At 45.6% G+C, this 20,368-nt stretch overlaps 1 protein-coding gene across 1 annotated transcript in view; it reads left to right on the forward strand.

Annotated features, from left to right (window-relative positions):
* TADA1 (transcriptional adaptor 1) overlaps nucleotides 1-20,368 on the forward strand; it is an 81,869-nt gene that overhangs the window by 14,726 nt on the left and 46,775 nt on the right. Inside the window, exons 2-3 of the mRNA XM_077452989.1 lie at nucleotides 9,998-10,089; nucleotides 11,335-11,400. Coding sequence (XP_077309115.1) covers nucleotides 9,998-10,089; nucleotides 11,335-11,400 — 158 coding nt within the window. The remainder of the gene's footprint in view (nucleotides 1-9,997; nucleotides 10,090-11,334; nucleotides 11,401-20,368) is intronic.

Raw genomic sequence — 20,368 nt, forward strand, 5'->3', positions numbered from 1 at the left:
GGACAGCACCTGAGTTAAATATGAGTGTCACAGCAAAGGGTCTGAATACTTAGGAACATGTGATATTTCAGTTTTTCTTTTTTAATAAATCTGCAAAAAATGTCAACAATTCTGTGTTCTTCTGCCAATATGGGGTGCTGTGTGTACATTAATGAGGAAAAAAATTAACTTAAACGATTTTAGCAAATGGCTGCAATATAACGAAGAGTGAAAAATTGAAGGGGGTCTGAATACTTTCTGTACTTTCACTGTATACAGCAAAAAATAAAAAACCCAGTGGTGAATAAATACCACAAAGAGCTGTATTTGTGTGAAAAAATGATTTTGTTTCCACGTTGCATGACCGTGCAATTTCCAGTTAAAGTATTGCAGTGCTGAATAGCAGAAAATGGCTTGGTCTTCAAGGGGTTAAACCTTCTGTTCAAGTGGTTTAAGCGATTCTAAAGGCTGAAGGTTTTTTGCCCTAATGTCAGGCTTGTCAACCACTGGGCCATGGCCCAGTACCGGATAGTGGCCTTTCTGCAGTGGGTGCAGGTGGCCGGCATGAGACACCTGAGTGGGCGGCCGGCATATGAGAGCTGGGTGGATGGAAGAAGTGAACGGGCAGGCAAGCAGAGATGACATCATCTATCTCAGCCCCCCGCATCAGTGCTCTTCCGCCCCCACAGCTGTTGTTCTGTCAATCTCAGATGATATCTCTCACCGCAAGCCCCGCATCACCACTCTCCTCCCTTCATTCGGAACCCACCACTGCACAGAGGCCTGCCTCTGTGCTAAATGGACTAGTGCTGCCACCAATGCAGTGGTGGCAGGCAGCGTGGCGAGTGAATATTTCTGAATCTGGTGACAGGCAACGTGGCAAGCTATGTAGCAAGTAACAATCCACATCTTGTGGCAGGGGACATGGCAAGTGTCATACCGCATCTGGTGTCAAGGGACATTTTGCATCTGGTGACAGGCAACATGACAGGTGATGTAACACTTGACAATCCACATCTGGTAGCAGGCAGTGTGGCAAGTGACATTCCGCATATGGTGACAGGCAACGTAGCAGGTGATGTGGCAAGTGACATTCTGCATCTGGTGGCAGGTGACAGTGGAAAGTGATGCACTCAGGGCTTCCACTGATTCTGTGTTATGGTGAGTTGAATTATTCAATTTATTATTAAAATGTAATAATAGAAATAAATACTCAATCACCCTGACACCATATCAAGCATGGTGCCGTAACGATTGAAGCGCTAACACCAGCTATTGCCCGCAAAAAAAAACATCGTTGGCACAATTTTCTTCCACGCAGCCAGTGCCTAGTGCCAAAAAGGTTGGGGACCGCTGCCTTAATGCATCCCTGTGCATGCCAAGCCCCTCTTTAATTTCAGGGCTTATTCACACCACAGTTATTTTTCTGAAGATGGGTCTCTGCAAGGTTACTAAGAGGTACGATGTGGAAAAATGCAGCATGGGCAGCATTTTTTATTTTTTTTTTGCAACACAGGTAATTGCAATGCAAGTGAACATAAAATAATGGGATGATACTGGTAATCGGGGGAAAAGCAAATGCGAAAAGGCAAATAGAAAAAAAACATTAAAAAAAGATGTAAGGTAGACTTTTGCTTTAACACGTAAGAGAATTACAGCCAAAGCTCATGTTTGTATGGTGTGAATGAGCCCTCACTGTTGGGTCTCTGGGCTTCAGCAAAATGGCAGCCTCTAGCAAGAAATAACAGGATCAATACTGGAGGTAATTTACACCACACACTCGTTTTGGTAGCCTAATTATAAATGTGGAACGTGCAGTGCCTTGAAAAAGTATTCATACTCTTTGAAATTGTATTTTATTGGGATTTTATGTGATAGACCAACACAAATCGTGTTTTATTCATGATCATATTCTGGATAAATGTTTGGATTTTATGTTCGTTACAGAGACTTGGCATCAGCCAAATATTTTTTCTTCTTTAAACGAGAGCTGTCCTAAAGGGTATAGTTATCTTGAAATAGCCCGTAGCACAGGGCGAGGTGGGGGTCTGCTAGTTATCTACCGCAGCCATTTGGAGCTATCTTTGCAATTAGTACCAGATTTAGTGTCATTTGAATGTCTTGCTTTTAAATGTAAAATTCCTTTCCCTGTGTTGTTCATTCTTGTTTATAGGCCACCGAAAATTAGCTCATCATTTACTGCTGAGTTGTCAAATCTTTTAACAACCTTTTGTATATCAAATGTAAATGTTATTATTTTAGGAGATTTAAATATTCATGTTGATACCCCTTCGTGCCATCCCGCAGCGGAATTTCTTCAGCTGCTGGATTGTTTTAATTTTAAAACAACTCGTTGATGTCCCCACACATACTAGGGGGCATACCTTGGATCTGGTCATTACGAATTTTGCTCCTTTGACTAATTTGCAGGTGTATGACCTAGGTGTGTCAGACCATATGGCTATTTCAATGGATTTGACATCATCATCCAGTTGTTATAAGCCCAAGCGGGACATTTGTTTTAGAAACTTAAAAAATATAAATCCTGAACTTTTGGCAATGGATTTTCAGCATCTATCTACACAATTTTGCTCTGTTGATGATGCGGTGGCTTATTATAATAGCCAGCTTAGCAGTCTGTTGGACTTTTATGCCCCACTTAAAACGAGAGCTGTTACTTTTTCTCACTCGGCCCCGTGGTATACAGATGAGCTTCGTAAGATGAAGGCAGTGGGACGGGTTCTTGAACGGCGTTTTCGAGCCTCTGGCCTCACTGTCCATAAACAAATTTACCGGGAGCATCAACATCTATATGCACAGTCCCTTAATGAGGCTAGGTCGCAGTTCTATTCTAAAGTTATACAAAATAGTTCAGGAAATTCTAAGCAGCTCTTTTCAACTATAAATCAATTGCTTAAGCCAAATTCGCCATCGACTACTGCTATTTCGGAAGAGCGGTGTAATGAATTTATGGATTTTTTTAGATCCAAGATTGATCATATCCGTTCCTCTCTGTCTGGTCCTTTGGCTCAAACTGTCCATTTAAACTGTTTTGTGCCCCGACAAATGGATCATTTACCAGAGGTGTCATTGGAAGAGGTACAGGGTATTGTTAAGCAAATGAAGCCCACAACCTGTTCCTTGGATCCTTTTCCAACTCCACTGGTAAAAACGTATGTTTTAGTTTTAAGTCCATTGATTACTGCTGTTGTTAATTACTCTTTTCGAACTGGCCATGTTCCTTCCATTTTAAAAAGTGCTGTTATTAGACCACTGCTTAAAAAATCCACTTTTGATCCGGTGTTCTGCCTAATGGAGTCCGGCCATCCATATGTGTCCGCTCCGTACTGCGCATGCGCAGTACGGAGCAGACGAAGCTTCGGAAAATCTCCGAAGCTGAACGGCGCCTGCGCCGTGAGTGGAGGAGGTAGCCGCACTATCCAAGCGGACATAGGGTTTAGAATTTTAGAGGGCCCCTCGCGGGCGAGCTTCGCTCGCCACGCTTCGGGCTCGGCCTCGCTGCGCTCGGCTCTTTTTTATTCTAACTCTATGTCCACTTGGATAGTGGGGTTAGAACCTGGACTCACGGCGCAGGCGCCGTTCGTCCTCGGCAATTTTCGGAATCTGTGCTCCTGTGTACTGCGCATGCGCAGTACGCAGGGGACAGCGTCTGATGGAGGACCCTATTTGACAAGACACCGGAAGTCCTTTCTAATTATAGGCCAATTTCTAATCTTCCCTTTTTATCTAAGGTACTTGAGAAAGCAGTTGCAAGTCATCTTCAGGATCATCTCAAGCATAACAGCCTTTTTGAAAAATTTCAATCGGGCTTTCGTTTTGCTCATAGTACGGAGACCGCTCTTGTTCGGGTTACAAATGATCTTCTTATGTCATCTGATGCCGGTTCTCCGTCTTTACTTATTATGTTGGATTTGTCAGCTGCGTTCGACACTGTCGATCATGGCATTCTTTTAGATAGTCTTCGTTATAATGTTGGACTAAAATTTAGCCTTCAGTTGGTTCGAGTCATATCTTACAGATAGGATTGAACAAACTACATTGGGTCATTTTAAATCTAAACCGCATATGGTTACCTGCGGAGTTCCCCAAGGGTCAGTGCTTGGCCCGATTTTATTTATTCTATATCTTACTCCCTTGGGCCATATTATAAATCGTTATAATATTTCTTTCCATTGTTATGCTGATGATACACAGCTTTATGTAAAAGCTACAGCTGAAACTCCTTCAGTGCAGTCACCCCTATCAGTCCTTACCGCCTGTCTGGAGGAGATAAAGGAGTGGATGGAACAACATTTCTTGCAACTAAATAGCTCCAAAACTGAGTTTATTATGATTGGAACATCTCACCAGATTAAATCATCGCTGATAACAAGTATTGCCTTTTCAGGCTCTAAAATTCCAGTTTCGTCTGTTGTCACTAATCTTGGTGTAAAAATGGATTCCCAACTCACTTTTGAAGCTCATATAAATCAAGTATGCAAGACTTCTTTCTACCACCTTCGTAATATCTCTAAACTTCGTCCTATCCTTTCTTTTTCCGATGCTGAAAGGTTGATTCATGCCTTTGTCTCCTCCAGGCTGGATTATTGCAACGCACTTCTCATTGGGATTCCGAGAAAGCATGCAGAGGTTGCAATACGTTCAAAACTCTGCAGCGAGGATCCTAATGAGAGTGCGGAAGCATGAGCATATCACTCCAATTTTAAAATCTCTTCATTGGCTGCCGGTCTCTACAAGGATTGAGTATAAGGTCTCTCTTCTTGTGCATCAATGCATATATGGACAAGCTCCACCTTATCTTAAGGAACTTCTTAGATTGCAAAATCTACCGCGTTCCTTTCGCTCAACTAATTTGAATTGTTTAGAGGTTCCAAAAACTAGGTTGAAAACCATGGGAGATAGGGCCTTTTGTGCTGCTGCCCCACGTCTGTGGAATGCTTTGCCTGATAGTCTGAGGGTTTCTCAGTCTACTGAAAATTTTAAAAAGGGGTTGAAGACTTTTCTTTTTAGCAAATGTTTTGTAAATTAAGCGGTTTGTTTGTTTTTATTGTAATTATGTAGCACTTTGAGGTCTTTTGATGGAAAGTGCATTATAAATAAAATTTATTATTATTATTATTATTATTATTATTAAAGTGGCACATAATTGGGAATTGGAAGGGAAACTACGGCCCTCCAATTGTTCAGGAACTACAATTCCCATCGTGCCTAGTCATGTCTGTGAATGTCAGAGCTTTACAATACCTTTTGGGATGTGTAGTTCCACAACAGCTGGAGGGCCATAGTTTGGAGATCCCTAAAAACATTTAACTATTGTAATAATGTAACTATTCTAAAGTGTGCAAAGCAAAGCCCCTTGCAGAATGAAGTTGTCAGGACTCAGGTCTGAACCTGCAAACTCTGCTGTGTCTGGCGATTCCTCTTCTTACTGAGCCACCTGAGATGCTGGACGGCTCCCTGGACAATTCCTTGAATGATCTTGCCTTGAACTCTGTTTTTCTTGAACCTTGAACTCTTTGCTCCTCCCATGATCTTCCTACTTAAGCAATGCCTTTGTACTTCTTGTTTGCCAGAATTTTGTGCCCACTCCAGTCAGTATTTTGATCATGCCACTCTTGCTGCCATCTGTATCTTCTCTACCACTCATTACCAAGCTTTTTTTTTCTCCCCTGACTTTTTCCACTTGACCTCAACCTGCAACCACTTGTTATCAACCTTTTGTCTTGTTCCTCAAATACCCTTTTGCTTGAACTTACAATCATTCTTTACTGACCTTTTGGCTCTTTTACTGACTATGCTTGTGCTTATCCCTACCTGCTATATCTACTACTGGACCCCGGCTTGCTCACCTCCTGGTGGGGGTGATCTTGAGGATGGCGACCTGGTACTAACATGCACAAAAATCCATCTCCATTCATCAGGAGCTCTGGTGAATACTGGTTAGTGGTTAGACCCAGCACCTCCGGTGAGGTTGTCAGTTGGCAGGGTGACCTGCTTCTGTACATATCCAGTTGGTTGGTGGAAGCTCCTGACCATGACAGAAGTTCTTTTCTTATTTCTGTTGCTTAAGTGTAAGATTTCATATTTCACTTCATGCTCTGAAATGTCCCACATTCGTTTTTACCGCTAGAGATCCACTCTATAGCCGAATGACGGCTACAGCGCGGACCTGCTTTGCCGGGACGACGTCTATTGACGTCGCCCCATGCGCAAGCGGCCTGCACACCGCGCTCTGTGATCAGCAAGTATATGAAACTCACCTCTATAAGATCCCGACCCCTTACCACATGATCAGCTGTTGGCCAATGACAGCTGATCATGTGATGACAACAGAGCCAGTAACTGGCTATTTTTCCTCCTCGCGCTGATAGCCCATCAGTGCCGCCTTATCTGTGCCCATCAGTGCCGCCTTATCTGTGCCCATCAGTGCCGCCTTATCTGTGCCCATCAGTGCCGCCTTATCTGTGCCCATCAGTGCCGCCTTATCTGTGCCCATCAGTGCCGCCTTATCTGTGCCCATCAGTGCCGCCTTATCTGTGCCCATCAGTGCCGCCTTATCTGTGCCCATCAGTGCCGCCTTATCAGTGCCGCCTTATGTGCCTATCGGTGCCTACCAGTGCAGCCTATCAGTGTCCACCAGTGCCGCCTCATCAGCACATTTCAATGAAGGAGAAAAATTACCTGTTTGCAAAATTTTATAACAAACTATTAAACATGATTTTTTTCTTTTTTTTTTTTGCATCTTTTTTTGTTTAGCAAAAAATAAAACTCCCAGCTGTAATTAAATACCACCAAAAAAAAGCTCTATTTGTGGGAAAAAAATTATAAAAATTTCATTTGGGTACAGCGTTGTATTGGTCTGGGCAGGAGGGGGGGTTTAAGTGCCTGGTAAGCAAGTGGTTAATCTTTGTCAGATTTTTTATCTAAATCTTAGACGACTTTCACTCTGAGCCTCCCTGGGCGTCGGCGGTAAAGCGGTGCTATTTTTACCGCTCTGTTTGGCGGCTAGTGGGGCTTTAACCCCCTAGCGGCCGAAAAGGGGTTAAAACCGCCTGCAAAATGCCACCGCAGTGGCATTTTGCCAGCGGTATCGCAGTGCTGCCCCATTGATTTCAGGGGGAGCGGTGAGTTCATAGCTCCAAAGAAGCTTCTGACAGGACTTTTTGTGACGCCCTGAAAGCGCACGAGGGCTTTCACACTGGAGTGAATGGAGTGAATTTTATCTGGCGCTATTTTTAGCGCTGTAGCTGTTATACGAGTGTTATATAAGCGTTTTACGAGCGTTTTTCTGCTCAAGTCAGGTGTTTCTATTGAAGACTATAGGGGCTAAAAAGAAGCTCATGTTCTTTTTTGAGCTTCAGGCGACAGAACGCTGGGGTGTGAACAGGGGTCATTGAAATAAATGGGATTTGGCTTGTTGAATGTTTTAGAGCTACAAAGGTCAAACAGAAAATCGCTCAGGTGTAAATTACATTATCACATTATTACACGATCTGACAGTTTCTGGGCGAAACCTTTTTTTGGGGAAGCTTTGATGCGGAAACATTGCCAAGTAACGGCAGTCGTAAAGGCCTGTGAACATGTTATTTATTTTTGTACACGGAGTGTCAGTTTTGCAGAACATACAGATTTTGCATTAGGGGATTTTGTCTTTCAGCCTAGATAATGAATTACTTTCTGTTCAGTTGTACAGTTTATAAACATCATGGGATAGCAATTTATTTAATACAGGCTTGTTAAGAAAAACAATTTACAGTCTAACAGACTAATCCTTGTGCATATAAATTATATTCTGCCAAAAAACACATTAACTAGACCTATAGGCATAGAACAAGAGGGAAACCCCACATTGGGTAATTCAAGATGAAAAAAAATTGTCAGAAAAGAGGGAGACTTGGCTAAGATTTAAGCACAGTGGATTTCAGGCTCAATTCCCAAGCATCATGTGGTCTGAACGGAAAGGTTTCCAAATTCTCAATTTATTAGCGATTAAGTTGGTTGACCTTTTATGAGACTGATGCAATCTTTTAACTATTAATCTAGATAAATGAATAATGAACATGTGATTTCCAAACATTTTAGTATTATTTTATAAAAATATTTATTACTGGGTTTCCTTGGCAGATTATTTATATTCATTTTTATTTATACATTTGGTTAGAATTACATAAGAGAACATTGTTTAATAGATGAGAGCAATTCATATTATGAAATTGTAAAATATATAAAATTAATTGCATTCCATCGAGTCCAGCATTGTTGGCAGCCGATGTTTCCATCAGCTGTCAGGTGCATGCCGCCTCCATTCTAGTAAGGGAACCCGGCAGTGTAGCCTTTTCGGCTTCGTGCTGGGAACCCTACTGCACATGCGCGAGGCTCCACGTCTCTTTCCTACTGGCGGGAGTATTGAGCCCCAGCCGTGACGTCAATACCCACGGCTGAGGCTCCCGGAAGTGGGGAAAGCATACCTGTGAAAGACGGGTATGCTGTCCACCCATTCCCCCCCCCCCCCCCCAAAAGGTGCCAAATTTGGGGAGGCATACAGTGAGCAGAAGTTACACTTTTGGGTGGAACTTCGCATTAAAGTGATTGTAAACGATCACCTTTTAAAACAACCCATTTATAATGCTTTTTTATTTATTTAATTTTAAACCCCCCCCCCCCTTTTTTTTTTTTTTTTTGTAATTAGTCACATTCCCTCAGCTGCAAAAGAGCTGGGGGGAGGTGAAGCAGCAACACACTGAGCTTTCCAGTGAATAGCTATGCAGCAAGGATGTATTGGGGTAAGTCTGATCATTGGAGGAATTCCCAGAATAGCCAGAGAATTGACCATCGTGTGCTCTCCTGCTTAGTGTGGTCAGTTTTTAATAGGAAAGCAAGGGAACTAGCAGGAACATCCAGGTATTTCAGATAAAGGAAGCAATAAAAAGAGAACAGGATACTTTCTCATACAAGTACATAGTACAGCAGGCACACATCAGGAATCTGAAGTGTTGGGGTAACGAATGCTTTAATATCAGCATTGCAGTACACATAACACATAGTTGGAGATAACAAGTAAACCCAAAGAAAGGCTATAATCACCCATTTGGATCCAGGATTTTATAGAAGGAACATGGTTTATCTTTATATAAGGAAATGCTTCTGGTAAAACGGCTTTTAATAAATATAAAAGGGAGGTAAAATGCCATCATCATAGATGGCTGCCTTCCATGATAACAGAAAGTAGAGGGCATTAGAAAACAATGCAATGGACACCAGGAAGTGTGCCAACATCACCGGCATGAATTTTGTGAGGACTTATGAGTGCGTCATGCGCATGCACTGAAACACATGCGTGATAATCAAAAAGTAGGAAGGGATCTTTTAATAGAGTTGAAGAACAGATAAAAATATGTTACAAAGCTTTATAGAATAGTGAGAGCATTATGTAAACAGATATAGAGTGTGAAAGAGAGAACTGTATAGGGAATTCCATGCATATTGGTAGACATATCTACTATAGGAAAAGAGAAACTAGACAGTAGCAGATTCCTAGGCTTATACAGACATCACTATTGGAAACAACTTTATATAAAATTGAATTTGAAAATGACATGTTTAAGAAAACCATACAATTCTGTTAAACTTTATTAAATAAAAGTTATATTTTTCTAACAGGCAATATGTGCATGAAGCACATCAGTATCTACAGCCTACACTTCAAGCTTTGATATGTCACAGTAGGGTCAAAGATGACCCATCCGCTTTCTCCTGGGCCTTGTAAGGGCCCACATCTATGTGACGGGCCCATAGGAAAGTGTGGGATAACCTATATGGAAGCGGGTTTGCAAATTTTAAAATGCGTTTAATTTTCTTTGGTCTTGTGGCCCAGGGATGTACATGCAGGTAGTAGTAGTTGGATGCAATTTATGCATCTTGTACGTTAACTTTTTTTTTTATGACTGTGGTTGACATTATCCCGTATCGAATCATCGTTCAAATGTTTTTCTTCTAGATATTGGGCTAACCTGAAACTCTGGTTCAAGCAGAAAATTAGCAAAGAAGAGTTTGATGTTGAAGCAAGAAGGCTCCTCACACAAGATAATGGTAGGTGGTGTAGAATAGTCCCAAAAAAAAAAAATCGGCCCCTTTTTGGGATATATCCTTACATACGTCTGATATATTGTTCATGCTTTGGCTTCAGCTGCATATATTTTGAAACCACTGTGGAAGATGATGTATCCGGTAGGCACTCAACTATTCTGTGAGGTGACTACAGAGAATATGGAGATGTATGATGTGTTCTGTGGCTTCTTCTCAGGTGCTTACACATATAGGCTATAGAGACCTGCAACCTCATTAGCAGCATCCTTCCCAAACATCTCTGATGGATTCATCTCACACGTGTATGCAGGCATGTACTGGCCATCGGGACTACAGGGAGTTTCCCAGTGGGCCGATGGCTTAGTGGGCCACTCTGATGTAAGGGGGTTGGTGATGGGACACTCTGATGTAAGGGGGCTGCTCATGGGACACTCTGCTGTATGGGGATGCTGATGGGACACTGATGTAAGGGTGCTGCTCATGGGACACTCTGATGTATGGGGATGCTGATGGGACACTCTGATGTAAGGGGGTGCTGATGGGACACTCTGTAAGGGGATGCTGATGGGACACTCTGATGTAAGATGGTGCTGATGGGACACTCTGATGTAAGGGGCTGCTCATGGGACACTCTGATGTAAGGGGGCTAGTGATGGGACACTCTGATGTAAGGGGGCTAGTGATGGGACACTGATGTAAGGGGGCTAGTGATGGGACACTCTGATGTAAGGGGCTAGTAATGGGACACTCTGATGTAAGGGGGCTAGTAATGGGACACTCAAAATGTAAGTGGGCCGGTCTGGATGAAGTCCAGGGCCAAATTTCTGTCCCAGTCCAGCCCTGCGTGTATGAAGGATGACTAGGCTACTTTGTGAAAACCTGATCTCTCAGCCTGCAATGGCCATAGGGTTTGTTGTGAAAGGAGATCTTCCACTGGATAGCAGGAAAATAGGACCGAATGTTTAGGAAAATATTGTGTGGTTACAAAGAAATTAGTCACATCACTATCCTTTTCATATGGGCTTTGAAAAAATGGCTTTTATACTACACACAACTGAAGTTGCAGAAAACTTTTGGGTGTTGTGTGTTTTAAAGTTGTGGTCCAGCTGAACTGGATTAAATTTCTCTACGGAGAACACTGTGGTTTTTTTTTAGCGTCTGTTATCTAACTGGAATATATTTTCAACTCTGAGAACCAGCTTACTCATCAAACTAATATATATGTATATATATATTTTTTTTTTTCAGTCCACTCCCACAATGATTTCCTCTTGGCTATTCTTACTCGCTGCCAAATCCTTATTTCATCTCCTGGTAAGTACATTTTTCCTTTTAATAAAATAAATATATATTTCAATTTAATGTGACAACACTGAAGAAATTACACTTTGCTACAATGTAAAGTAGCGAGTGTACAGCTTGTATAACAGTGTACATTTGCTGTCCCATCAAAATAACTCAACACACAGTCATTAATATTTAAACTGCTGGCAACAAAAGTGAGTACACCCCTAAGTGGGGGGGGGGGGGGGGGGGGCGGTGTATTTTGAGTAGGTTAGCAAAAGACAACCGTAGGGCTGACACTCTTTAGTCCGGACAAATACTGTATGGTTTTAGCCCACAGCAGGTTCTTGCAGGGTCTTTAAAGGGATAAAACTTGGGAAAATGTGCATATATAGTGGAGATGTACTGCATATTTTTTTTACCCTGACCTAAACTTTGATGCTAATTGATATGGGCTCACTAAAATTGCTGTGTGTGTATAGAATTTAAACTGAACCTCTCTGGACTACCAAAGTGTTCAAATTGGCATTGTTGGTAAGTCGAGGAACCTTGTGGTACCTACAAGAAATCTGTGTGCTTGTCTTCTCATCAGTTTCTGGTTTCAGGCTGGAGAAGACCCTGGATTCTAAGCACAGTCTTTATATGGGGCCTTGTCTTCACTGCCCTCACAGGAAGCCCATCTGCTGGCAACATTTAAAGTGATATTAACTTTTTTTTTTTTTAAATAATAAACATGTTAAACTTGCCTGTTCTGTGCAGTGGTTTTAAAAGAGCAGCCCAAATCCCCCTCTTCTTGGGTCACTCACTGGTGCTCCTGGTCCCTCCCTCCTGCCGAGTGCCCCCACAGCAAGCAGCTTGCTATGGGGGCACCCGAGTCGGGCCGCTGCTCTGTGAGTTTATTCAGACACGGAGCCATGACTTGGCCCCACCCCTCTCTTCTCATTGGCTCACTGACTTTGACCGCAGCGGGAGCCAATGGTTATTGCATCTCTGTCAATGAGGAGGCAGAGACTCGGGAGAGCCTTGGCTCTCGTGCACATCGCTGGATAGAGATCGGGCTTAGGTAAGTATTAGCAGGTCTGCTGCACACTCAAGGTTTTTTACCTTCATGATGCATAAAGCCTTCATCCTTTGCAGTCACTTTGAGCCCTGTCTCTTGTGAACTTTTTGCACTGGCCACTGAAATTGCAGTATTTGTACTTTATACAGCTGTTGCCAGAATCCTCTCTACAATAAGAAACTGATTTAAATATGAGCATTAGTAATTCCGTTAACTACAAGGTGCCAGCACCTCACCTGTAATAATAATTTATACACTACCTGGCTGTCTGGTTCACTTTTTTGAAAAAAAAGAACGTTTATTGAGCATACAAAATACATAGGATAACAGTAACACATATGGGGTGCAACATGCACCAAATATACGGATATAATACAGCTGCTAACAATACCACAGGCTGAAAAACACAAGGAGGGGGGGGTTCTTTGTTTACAGATTGCACGTTACATAAAAAAAACAAGGGGCAATATAGTGTGTTCAGATATGGGGGGAAAAGAGGAGCTCAGAGGTTGGGAATCATATGCCGAGCCATAATACATTCTACTCAAAGTAATTTGCAGAGAGGAGCAGAAAATCATTATTATGAGGGCGGGGAGCCCAACTACAACCACGGTGACAGCCGGACTCGCCGGGCCGAACCCGGATAGGTGTAAAGAGGCGTACAGACCACAGACTACACTAGTCGGCACATGTATCTGAATCCCCCATCCATTTATCCCACAGCTTAGCAAACTTGCTCGGGCAGCCTCTGTGCATATACAGCAGTTTTTTATAGGGGAGAGTGGCATTAACAGCCGCCTTCCATTGTCGGGCGGTGGGGGGCGCAGAGCGCAACCAGGTGCGGGCTATCTGCAGTCTGGCTAGGTATAGGGTCTCCTGTAGAAAAACAGTCGGGATCCTTGCCTCCTCGGATACGAGGAGAATCCCCAGCAAACATTGGCGGGGGCATAGCGTCAGAGGGGAGCCCATTTGGTCATGAAGGAAGTCAACAATTTGCTTCCAGTAAACCTGCAACTCAGGACAGGACCAAAGGAGATGGTAGAACGTGGCCTGAGGATCACCACATTTAGGACATGCTGGATCATAGCCAGGTCTGAACTTGGACAGCCGCCCAGGGGTTAGGTATGACCTATGTAGCATGTAGAGGTGTGTAAGTCTGTCAGAAAGTTTCGGGGAGACCAGCTTAGGGGTGTCAAGTGCAGTTTCCCAGTCCGCGTCTTCGATAGCCCCCACGTCGGCCTCCCATCTAGCCTTAAGTCGGTAGGCGCGGGCAGTCGCCCCAGGCGTGAGCAGGTTGGTGTAAAAAAAAGAAATCAGTTTCTTAGGGTCATCACCTAGCACGGCTGTTGCTATCGGAGGTGTTTCAAGCCTGGGGATATGGGAGCCAAACTGAGAGCTAAGGGCATGGCGGAGTTGAAGATACCTAAAAAACATTCTATTAGGGAGGTTGAAGTCAGTTCTGAGGGCCTGGAAGGGTCTGACAGAGCCATTGGTAATAACCTGGGACAGAAAGATAACGCCCCCGGCTAGCCACACAGAGCGGTCGGGGATCGTAGAGAGTTCGGGAAGTAGGGGATTGTCCCAAAGGGGGGTGTGGGAGTGAAACCTAGGGGCCCCAGTAATGGACGTGGCCTGTTGCCAAATCAAACAGTGGTGGGACAACATGTCTCTCATCGGGACGGAAGGTCCCCCGGAGCCACGCATAAGGAGACGGAGCGGGTGTACGACCAGAGTGTAGTGTGGGGAGCATACCAGTGAGGCATAGCGATCTTTGTCAGTCTGATTGAAATAGTAGAAATGGGACAGTTGAGCGGCCAGATAATAATAGTGCAGGTCTGGTAGGGCGGTGCCGCCCAGGTGGGTAGGACATTTCAGAGCACTCCATGAGAGCTTGTGTCGAGACGAACCCCAAACAAACGTGTTTAAGATGGCCTCCAAGGATTTGAAGGTTCTGAGAGGGATGCGCAGGGGAGCATGCCAAAACACATAGAGCAGCTTGGGGAGGAGAATCATTTTGACCAAGTTTACACGGCCCATCACCCCAAGGGGGAGACGGGACCAAATCTGGGTTTTTTGCTTGAGCAGGGTGAATAAGGGTTCCACATTTAAAAGGGTGTAGTCAGTCAGCAATCGTGAACATTGCACTCCCAAATATTTCACCTGACTTGCCCTGACCAAGGGCATTGCCGCCTGATCAGCGGACGGGGCACTTAAGTCTAAAGGGAGGATCTGGGACTTGGACCAGTTGATACGTAATCCAGAGTATTCCCCAAACTGCTCTATCAATCGCAGGGCTGCTTGCAAAGAGGGACCCGAGTCTTCGAGGTATAATAACATATCGTCAGCGTATAAACTGAGGGTTTCTGTCAAAAGGCCCGAACGCAGGCCCTTAATTTGCGGGTGAGCACGAATGGCAATGGCCAGCGGCTCAACCGCGAGGGCATACAGGAGAGGGGACAACGGGCAACCCTGGCGAGTACCCCTAGACAGAGGGAAAGGATCCGAGATCCTGCCATTAACCTGGATCCGGGCAGTGGGAGCGCTATATAAAAGCTGAATCCACTTAATAAAATTAGGGCCAAAGCCAAAGTTAGTCAGGCATTCCCATAGGTAACTCCATTCAACGGAGTCAAACGCCTTCGCGGCATCCAGACTCACGACTACCCGGGAACCGATGTTATCGTGGGTGGCCTGCAGATTCATAAAGAGTCTGCGGAGATTGAAGGCAGTATTTTTATTAGGCATGAACTCCGTTTGATCTGGATGTATAAGGCTGAGGACAACTTTATTGAGTCGCAGGGCCAGAATTTTAGCCAGGATTTTTACATCCAGCTGTAGGAGGGAAATCGGGCGGTACGACTCTGGGTAGTAGGGGTCCTTACCGGGCTTGGGTATGAGGACAACAAGGGCCTCCCCCATAGAGGCGGGAAGGGACATTGTGTCGAACATATGGGTGTATAACGTGTGCAGTTCTGGGATTAGCGTGTCTTGAAAATGAGAATAAAATTCCAGGGGCAGCCCGTCCGAGCCAGGCGCCTTGGAGGATGGGAGGGAGGCAAGTGCCTCGGCAATACAGTCAGGGGAGATGGGGGCTTCCAGGAGGGTTCTCTGCTCTGGGCTGATAGAGGGGAAATCTATGGAGTGAAGGAATTGGGTGAGGTCAGCGTGTGTGTGTCTGGTTGTGGAGGTACAGTGGTGTGAAAAAGTGTTTGCCCCCTTCCTCATTTCCTGTTCCTTTGCATGTTTGTCACACTTAAGTGTTTCGGAACATCAAACCAATTTAAACAATAGTCAAGGACAACACAAGTAAACACAAAATGCAATTTGTAAATGAAGGTGTTTATTATTAAAGGTGAAAAAAAATCCAAACCATCATGGCCCTGTGTGAAAAAGTGATTGCCCCCCTTGTTAAAACATACTATAACTGTGGTTGTCCACACCTGAGTTCAATTTCTCTAGCCACACCCAGGCCTGATTATTGCCACACCTGTTCACAATCAAGGCATCACTTAAATAGGAGCTGCTTGACACAGTAAGGTCCACCAGAAGATCCTTAAAAGCTACACATCATGCCGAGACCCAAAGAAATTCAGGAACAATTGAGAAAGAAAGTAATTGAGATCTATCAGTCTGGAAAGGGTTATAAAGCCATTTCCAAAGCTTTGGGAATCCAGCGAACCACAGTGAGAGCCATTATCCACAAATGGCGAAGACATGGAACAGTGGTGAACCTTCCCAGGAGTGGCCGGCCGCCCAAAATTACCCCAAGAGCGCAGCGACGACTCATCCAAGAGGTCACAAAAGACCCCACAACAACGTCCAAGGAACTGCAGGCCTCACTTGCCTCAGTTAAGGTCAGCGTTCATGCCTCCACCATCAGGAAAAGACTGGGCAAAAATGGCCTGCATGGCAGAGTTCCAAGGAGAAAACCACTGCTGAGCAAAAAGAACATCAAAGCTCATCTCAATTTCTCCACAACACATCTTGATGATCCCCAAGACTTTTGGGACAACATTCTGTGGACCGATGAGACAAAAGTGGAACTCTTTGGAAGGTGTGTGTCCAAGTATATCTGGCGTAGAAGGAACACTGCATTTCATAAAAAGAACATTATACCAACAGTAAAATATGGTGGTGGTAGTGTGATGGTCTGGGGCTGTTTTGCTGCTTCAAGACCTGGAAGACTTGCCGTGATAAAAGGAACTATGAATTCTGCTGTCTACCAAGAGATCCTGAAGGAGAATGTCCGACCATCTGTTCGTGTACTCAAGCTGAAACCAACTTGGGTTCTGCAGCAGGACAATGATCCTAAACACACCAGCAAGTCCACCACCGAATGGCTGAAGAAAAACAAAATGAAGACTTTGGAGTGGCCTAGCCAAAGTCCTGACCTGAATCCTATTGAGATGTTGTGGTATGACCTTAAAAAGGCCGTTCATGCTCGAAAACCCTCTAATGTAACTGAATTAGGACAATTCTGCAAAGATGAGTGGGCCAAAATTCCTCCAGGACACTGTAAAAGCCTCATTGCACGTTATCGCAAACGCTTGGTTGCAGTTGTTGCTGCTAAGGGTGGCCCAACCAGTTATTAGGTTTAGGGGGCAATCACTTTTTCACACAGGGCCATGATGGTTTGGATTTTTTTTCACCTTTAATAATAAACACCTTCATTTACAAATTGCATTTTGTGTTTACTTGTGTTGTCCTTGACTATTGTTTAAATTGGTTTGATGTTCCGAAACACTTAAGTGTGACAAACATGCAAAGGAACAGGAAATGAGGAAGGGGGCAAACACTTTTTCACACCACTGTATATAGATTGGAGTAGAACATTCTAAACTCACGTAAAATCAGGTCAGGGTCAGAGATCAAGTCGTCGGCGGCGCCACGGAGCTGAACCACCACCGGAGGGCTATGGTCAAGCCGGGCCATATAAGCTAGCAGTTTGCCCGCCCGCTCGCCGTGTTCAAACACACGCTGTCTACTAAAGAAAAGGCCCTGCTTCGCTTTCTCATAATGAAGGTGATCAGTCAGTCGGGACTGGAGGCGGAGCTGGGTGGCATGTTCCAGGGAAGGGTCCGTCACAAACAGTTGCTCAAGGGATTGTAGGCGCTCCTCAGCCTGTGTCAGTGCCTGTCTAGAATTAGCCTTGTATCTGTTAATACGGGTGATCAGGAGCAGCCTAGCATGAAGCTTAAATGACTCCCATATTGACCCAGGGGACGCAGATCCCGCGTTTGAGCGGAGAAAAAAAACTAGTTCCCTCTGTAGGTCCTCCAGATCTGGGATAACCGTAAGCCAGAAGGGGTTCAGTCTCCACACACGGGGGGGGGGGGACAGTCGCAGGCAGTCTCAGCGTCAACCAGTATGGAGAGTGGTCCGACAGCACCCTGGCGTCAAAGCCGACCTCCAATAATTCGGGAAGCAGGGAGGGAGAGAGCAGGGCCATGTCTATACGAGACATAGCTCGGCGGGCGGGGGTGAAGCAAGAAAAGGCCTGTGTTGTTGGATGCTTATGTCTCCAGGAGTCTGTCATGGCCAGTTCAGCTGCAAATCTGCCGAATCTAGTGGTATGAGGGGGGGAAGACGTGTGGTCAGGTGCGCCAAGTCGGTCGAGACTGGGGTTGATGGTCATGTTGAAATCACCTATCCAGATTACCGGAACTGTAGGGAATTTGGTCATAAAATTAAGACCTTCGTGCAGGGCCTGAAACTGGAAAGGTGGTGGTATGTAAAACGCCATAATAAGCATCGTCAGGCCGCTCACAGTGGCATGTAAAAATAGAAATCTACCGTGAGGGTCTGAGCATAGGTCATGTAACTGGAACTGCACAGTTTTAGCAATTAAAATGGCTACACCTCGGGAATGGGAAGTGTGAGGGGCGCTGTACATCCAGCCGACCCAAGGTTTTCTAAGCGCCCTTTGGGACTGGCCTGTAAGGTGAGTCTCGACGAGGATCGAGATGTCCACTTTCAGGCGTTTGAGGTGAGTAAGGACGGCTAATCTCTTGGGTTTAGCGCCAAGGCCCCTGACATTCCAGGTTACAAATTTAAGCGCAGCCATGGAACATGTCGGCACAGATTAAACTAGTGTAGGCCCCCGGCCCAGAAAGTTCGGGCATGCAGGGCTCCTGGGCAACCTCCGGATCCTCCATGGCTGGCAGCAACAAATACAAGAACACATTTGCAATAAAGTTACAGCTGTAAATAACACAATATAAAACACATAGAACCAGTAAAACAGTCATAACAATGCCTACTCTGGACCAGCGGGGCAAAACAAAAAAACTGTCACTCGCCGCAGCCGCGGTAGTAACTGCTGGCCAGGGAAACAACACAAACATGGGCGCAATTATAACAGACTGCAGAGCAGACAGTGCAGCAGGTTGCAGTGGGTGTACGTTTCAGAGCAAGAGTCAGCAGGTCGTCTGAGAGACCAGGTAGAAGCATAACGCGTGGGGCTGACAGGAGAAAGAAAAAGAAAAAAAAAAAAAAGGAAAGGGGGGGGGGGGGGGGGGAGACCCAGGCATGTGGAAAAAATGGGCCCAATAGGGGAGACAAGGAGTTCAAGCAGTACATGGTTACCTCCGTGTGCATCAGTAAAAATAGGGAGGGAAGGGAGAGAGGGGAGAGTGAAAAAATGGAGCGAGACAGGGGCAGGGGTGGCACGTCCCAGAACATGGCCCCCCTCACGATCTGCGCCATCACACCGGTGTTCATCTCAGAGAAAACAATGAAGGGTGCACGGGAGTCTGACAAAGGAGGGGAGGCAGAAACTGTGAATTCAGGGCACAGAGAAAGTCCAGCGGCGGTCTCCGCAGAGGGCAGTCAGCACAGCGTTCTCCCATGCAGGGGGTGATAGCAGCAAAAATGGAGGCAATCCATAGGGTCAAAAGAGAAAAAAAGAGGGGGGGTATAGTAGAGGGAACAGGAGAGGGCAGGGATCACTCACGGTAGCCAAGGTGGATAGGTAGGCACTACTCGGGGGCTGTAGTGGTCAGCTGTCAAGCAGGGCCTTGCACCGCATCCCGTTCCAACCATGACGAGGCCGCAGCAGGATCTTCAAAGAAATGGGTCTTGCCCTCACGGGTCACCCGGAGTCGAGCTGGAAACAACATTGCATATGGCAAATGGCGAACTCGCAGCTGGCGCTTGACCTCCGTGAATTGTGCTCGTTTTCGTTGGACCTCCGCCGAAAAATCTGGGAACACTGCCACCGTAACATTGTCAACCGGGATATTTCCACGTTCGCGGGTGAGGCGAAGCACCGTATCCCGGTCTCTGTAGTTAAGTAGCTTGGCAATGAAAGTCCGCGGGGGTGCGCCGGCTGGAGGCGGACGGGCCGCCAGACGATGCGCTCGTTCGATCACGAACGTGGAGGAGAAAGATTCCCTGCCGAAGGTTTTAACGAGGAGGTTTTCCAGGTAGGTGGGAGGGTCGGAGCCCTCCGATCGTTCCGGGAGGCCCACGAAACGAAGATTGCAGCGTCGAAGCCTATTTTCCATGTCGTCCTGCTTGTGAAGGACGACACTAAGTTGGTGCTGCAGACGTTCGACCGAGTGTTGTAAAGGAGGGATGTCTGTCTCCACGTGTTCCACTCTTCGTTCGGCCTCGGACACCCTGTCCCTCAGCTTCTGCAGGTCATGCCGAATATGGGAGATGTCCATCTTAACCTCCTCTATCTTGGTAGTGAGGGCGGTTTGGCAGGAGGAGACGGCCTCGAGGATCTTAGCGGTGTCGTTTGCAGGAGACTCCTCCGCGGTAGGTGCGGGGCCGGCGCGCCCTGGCCCTCGTGGCGGAACTTAGCCAGCTTGGCGGCCGCCTCAGAGGGTCTTTTAGTCGGCGACATGAGGCACAAAGTGAGCAGAAGGTTCCCGGGCGTCTGTACGGTAAATAGCTAAGAAAAATCCCCAAAGGATAAGGTAAAAGGATAAGGTC

This window comes from Lithobates pipiens, unplaced genomic scaffold (assembly GCF_037356315.1).
Source record: "Lithobates pipiens isolate NorthernLeopardFrog02 unplaced genomic scaffold, aLitPip1_a1.2 Scaffold_23, whole genome shotgun sequence".
Taxonomy (NCBI): domain Eukaryota; kingdom Metazoa; phylum Chordata; class Amphibia; order Anura; family Ranidae; genus Lithobates; species Lithobates pipiens.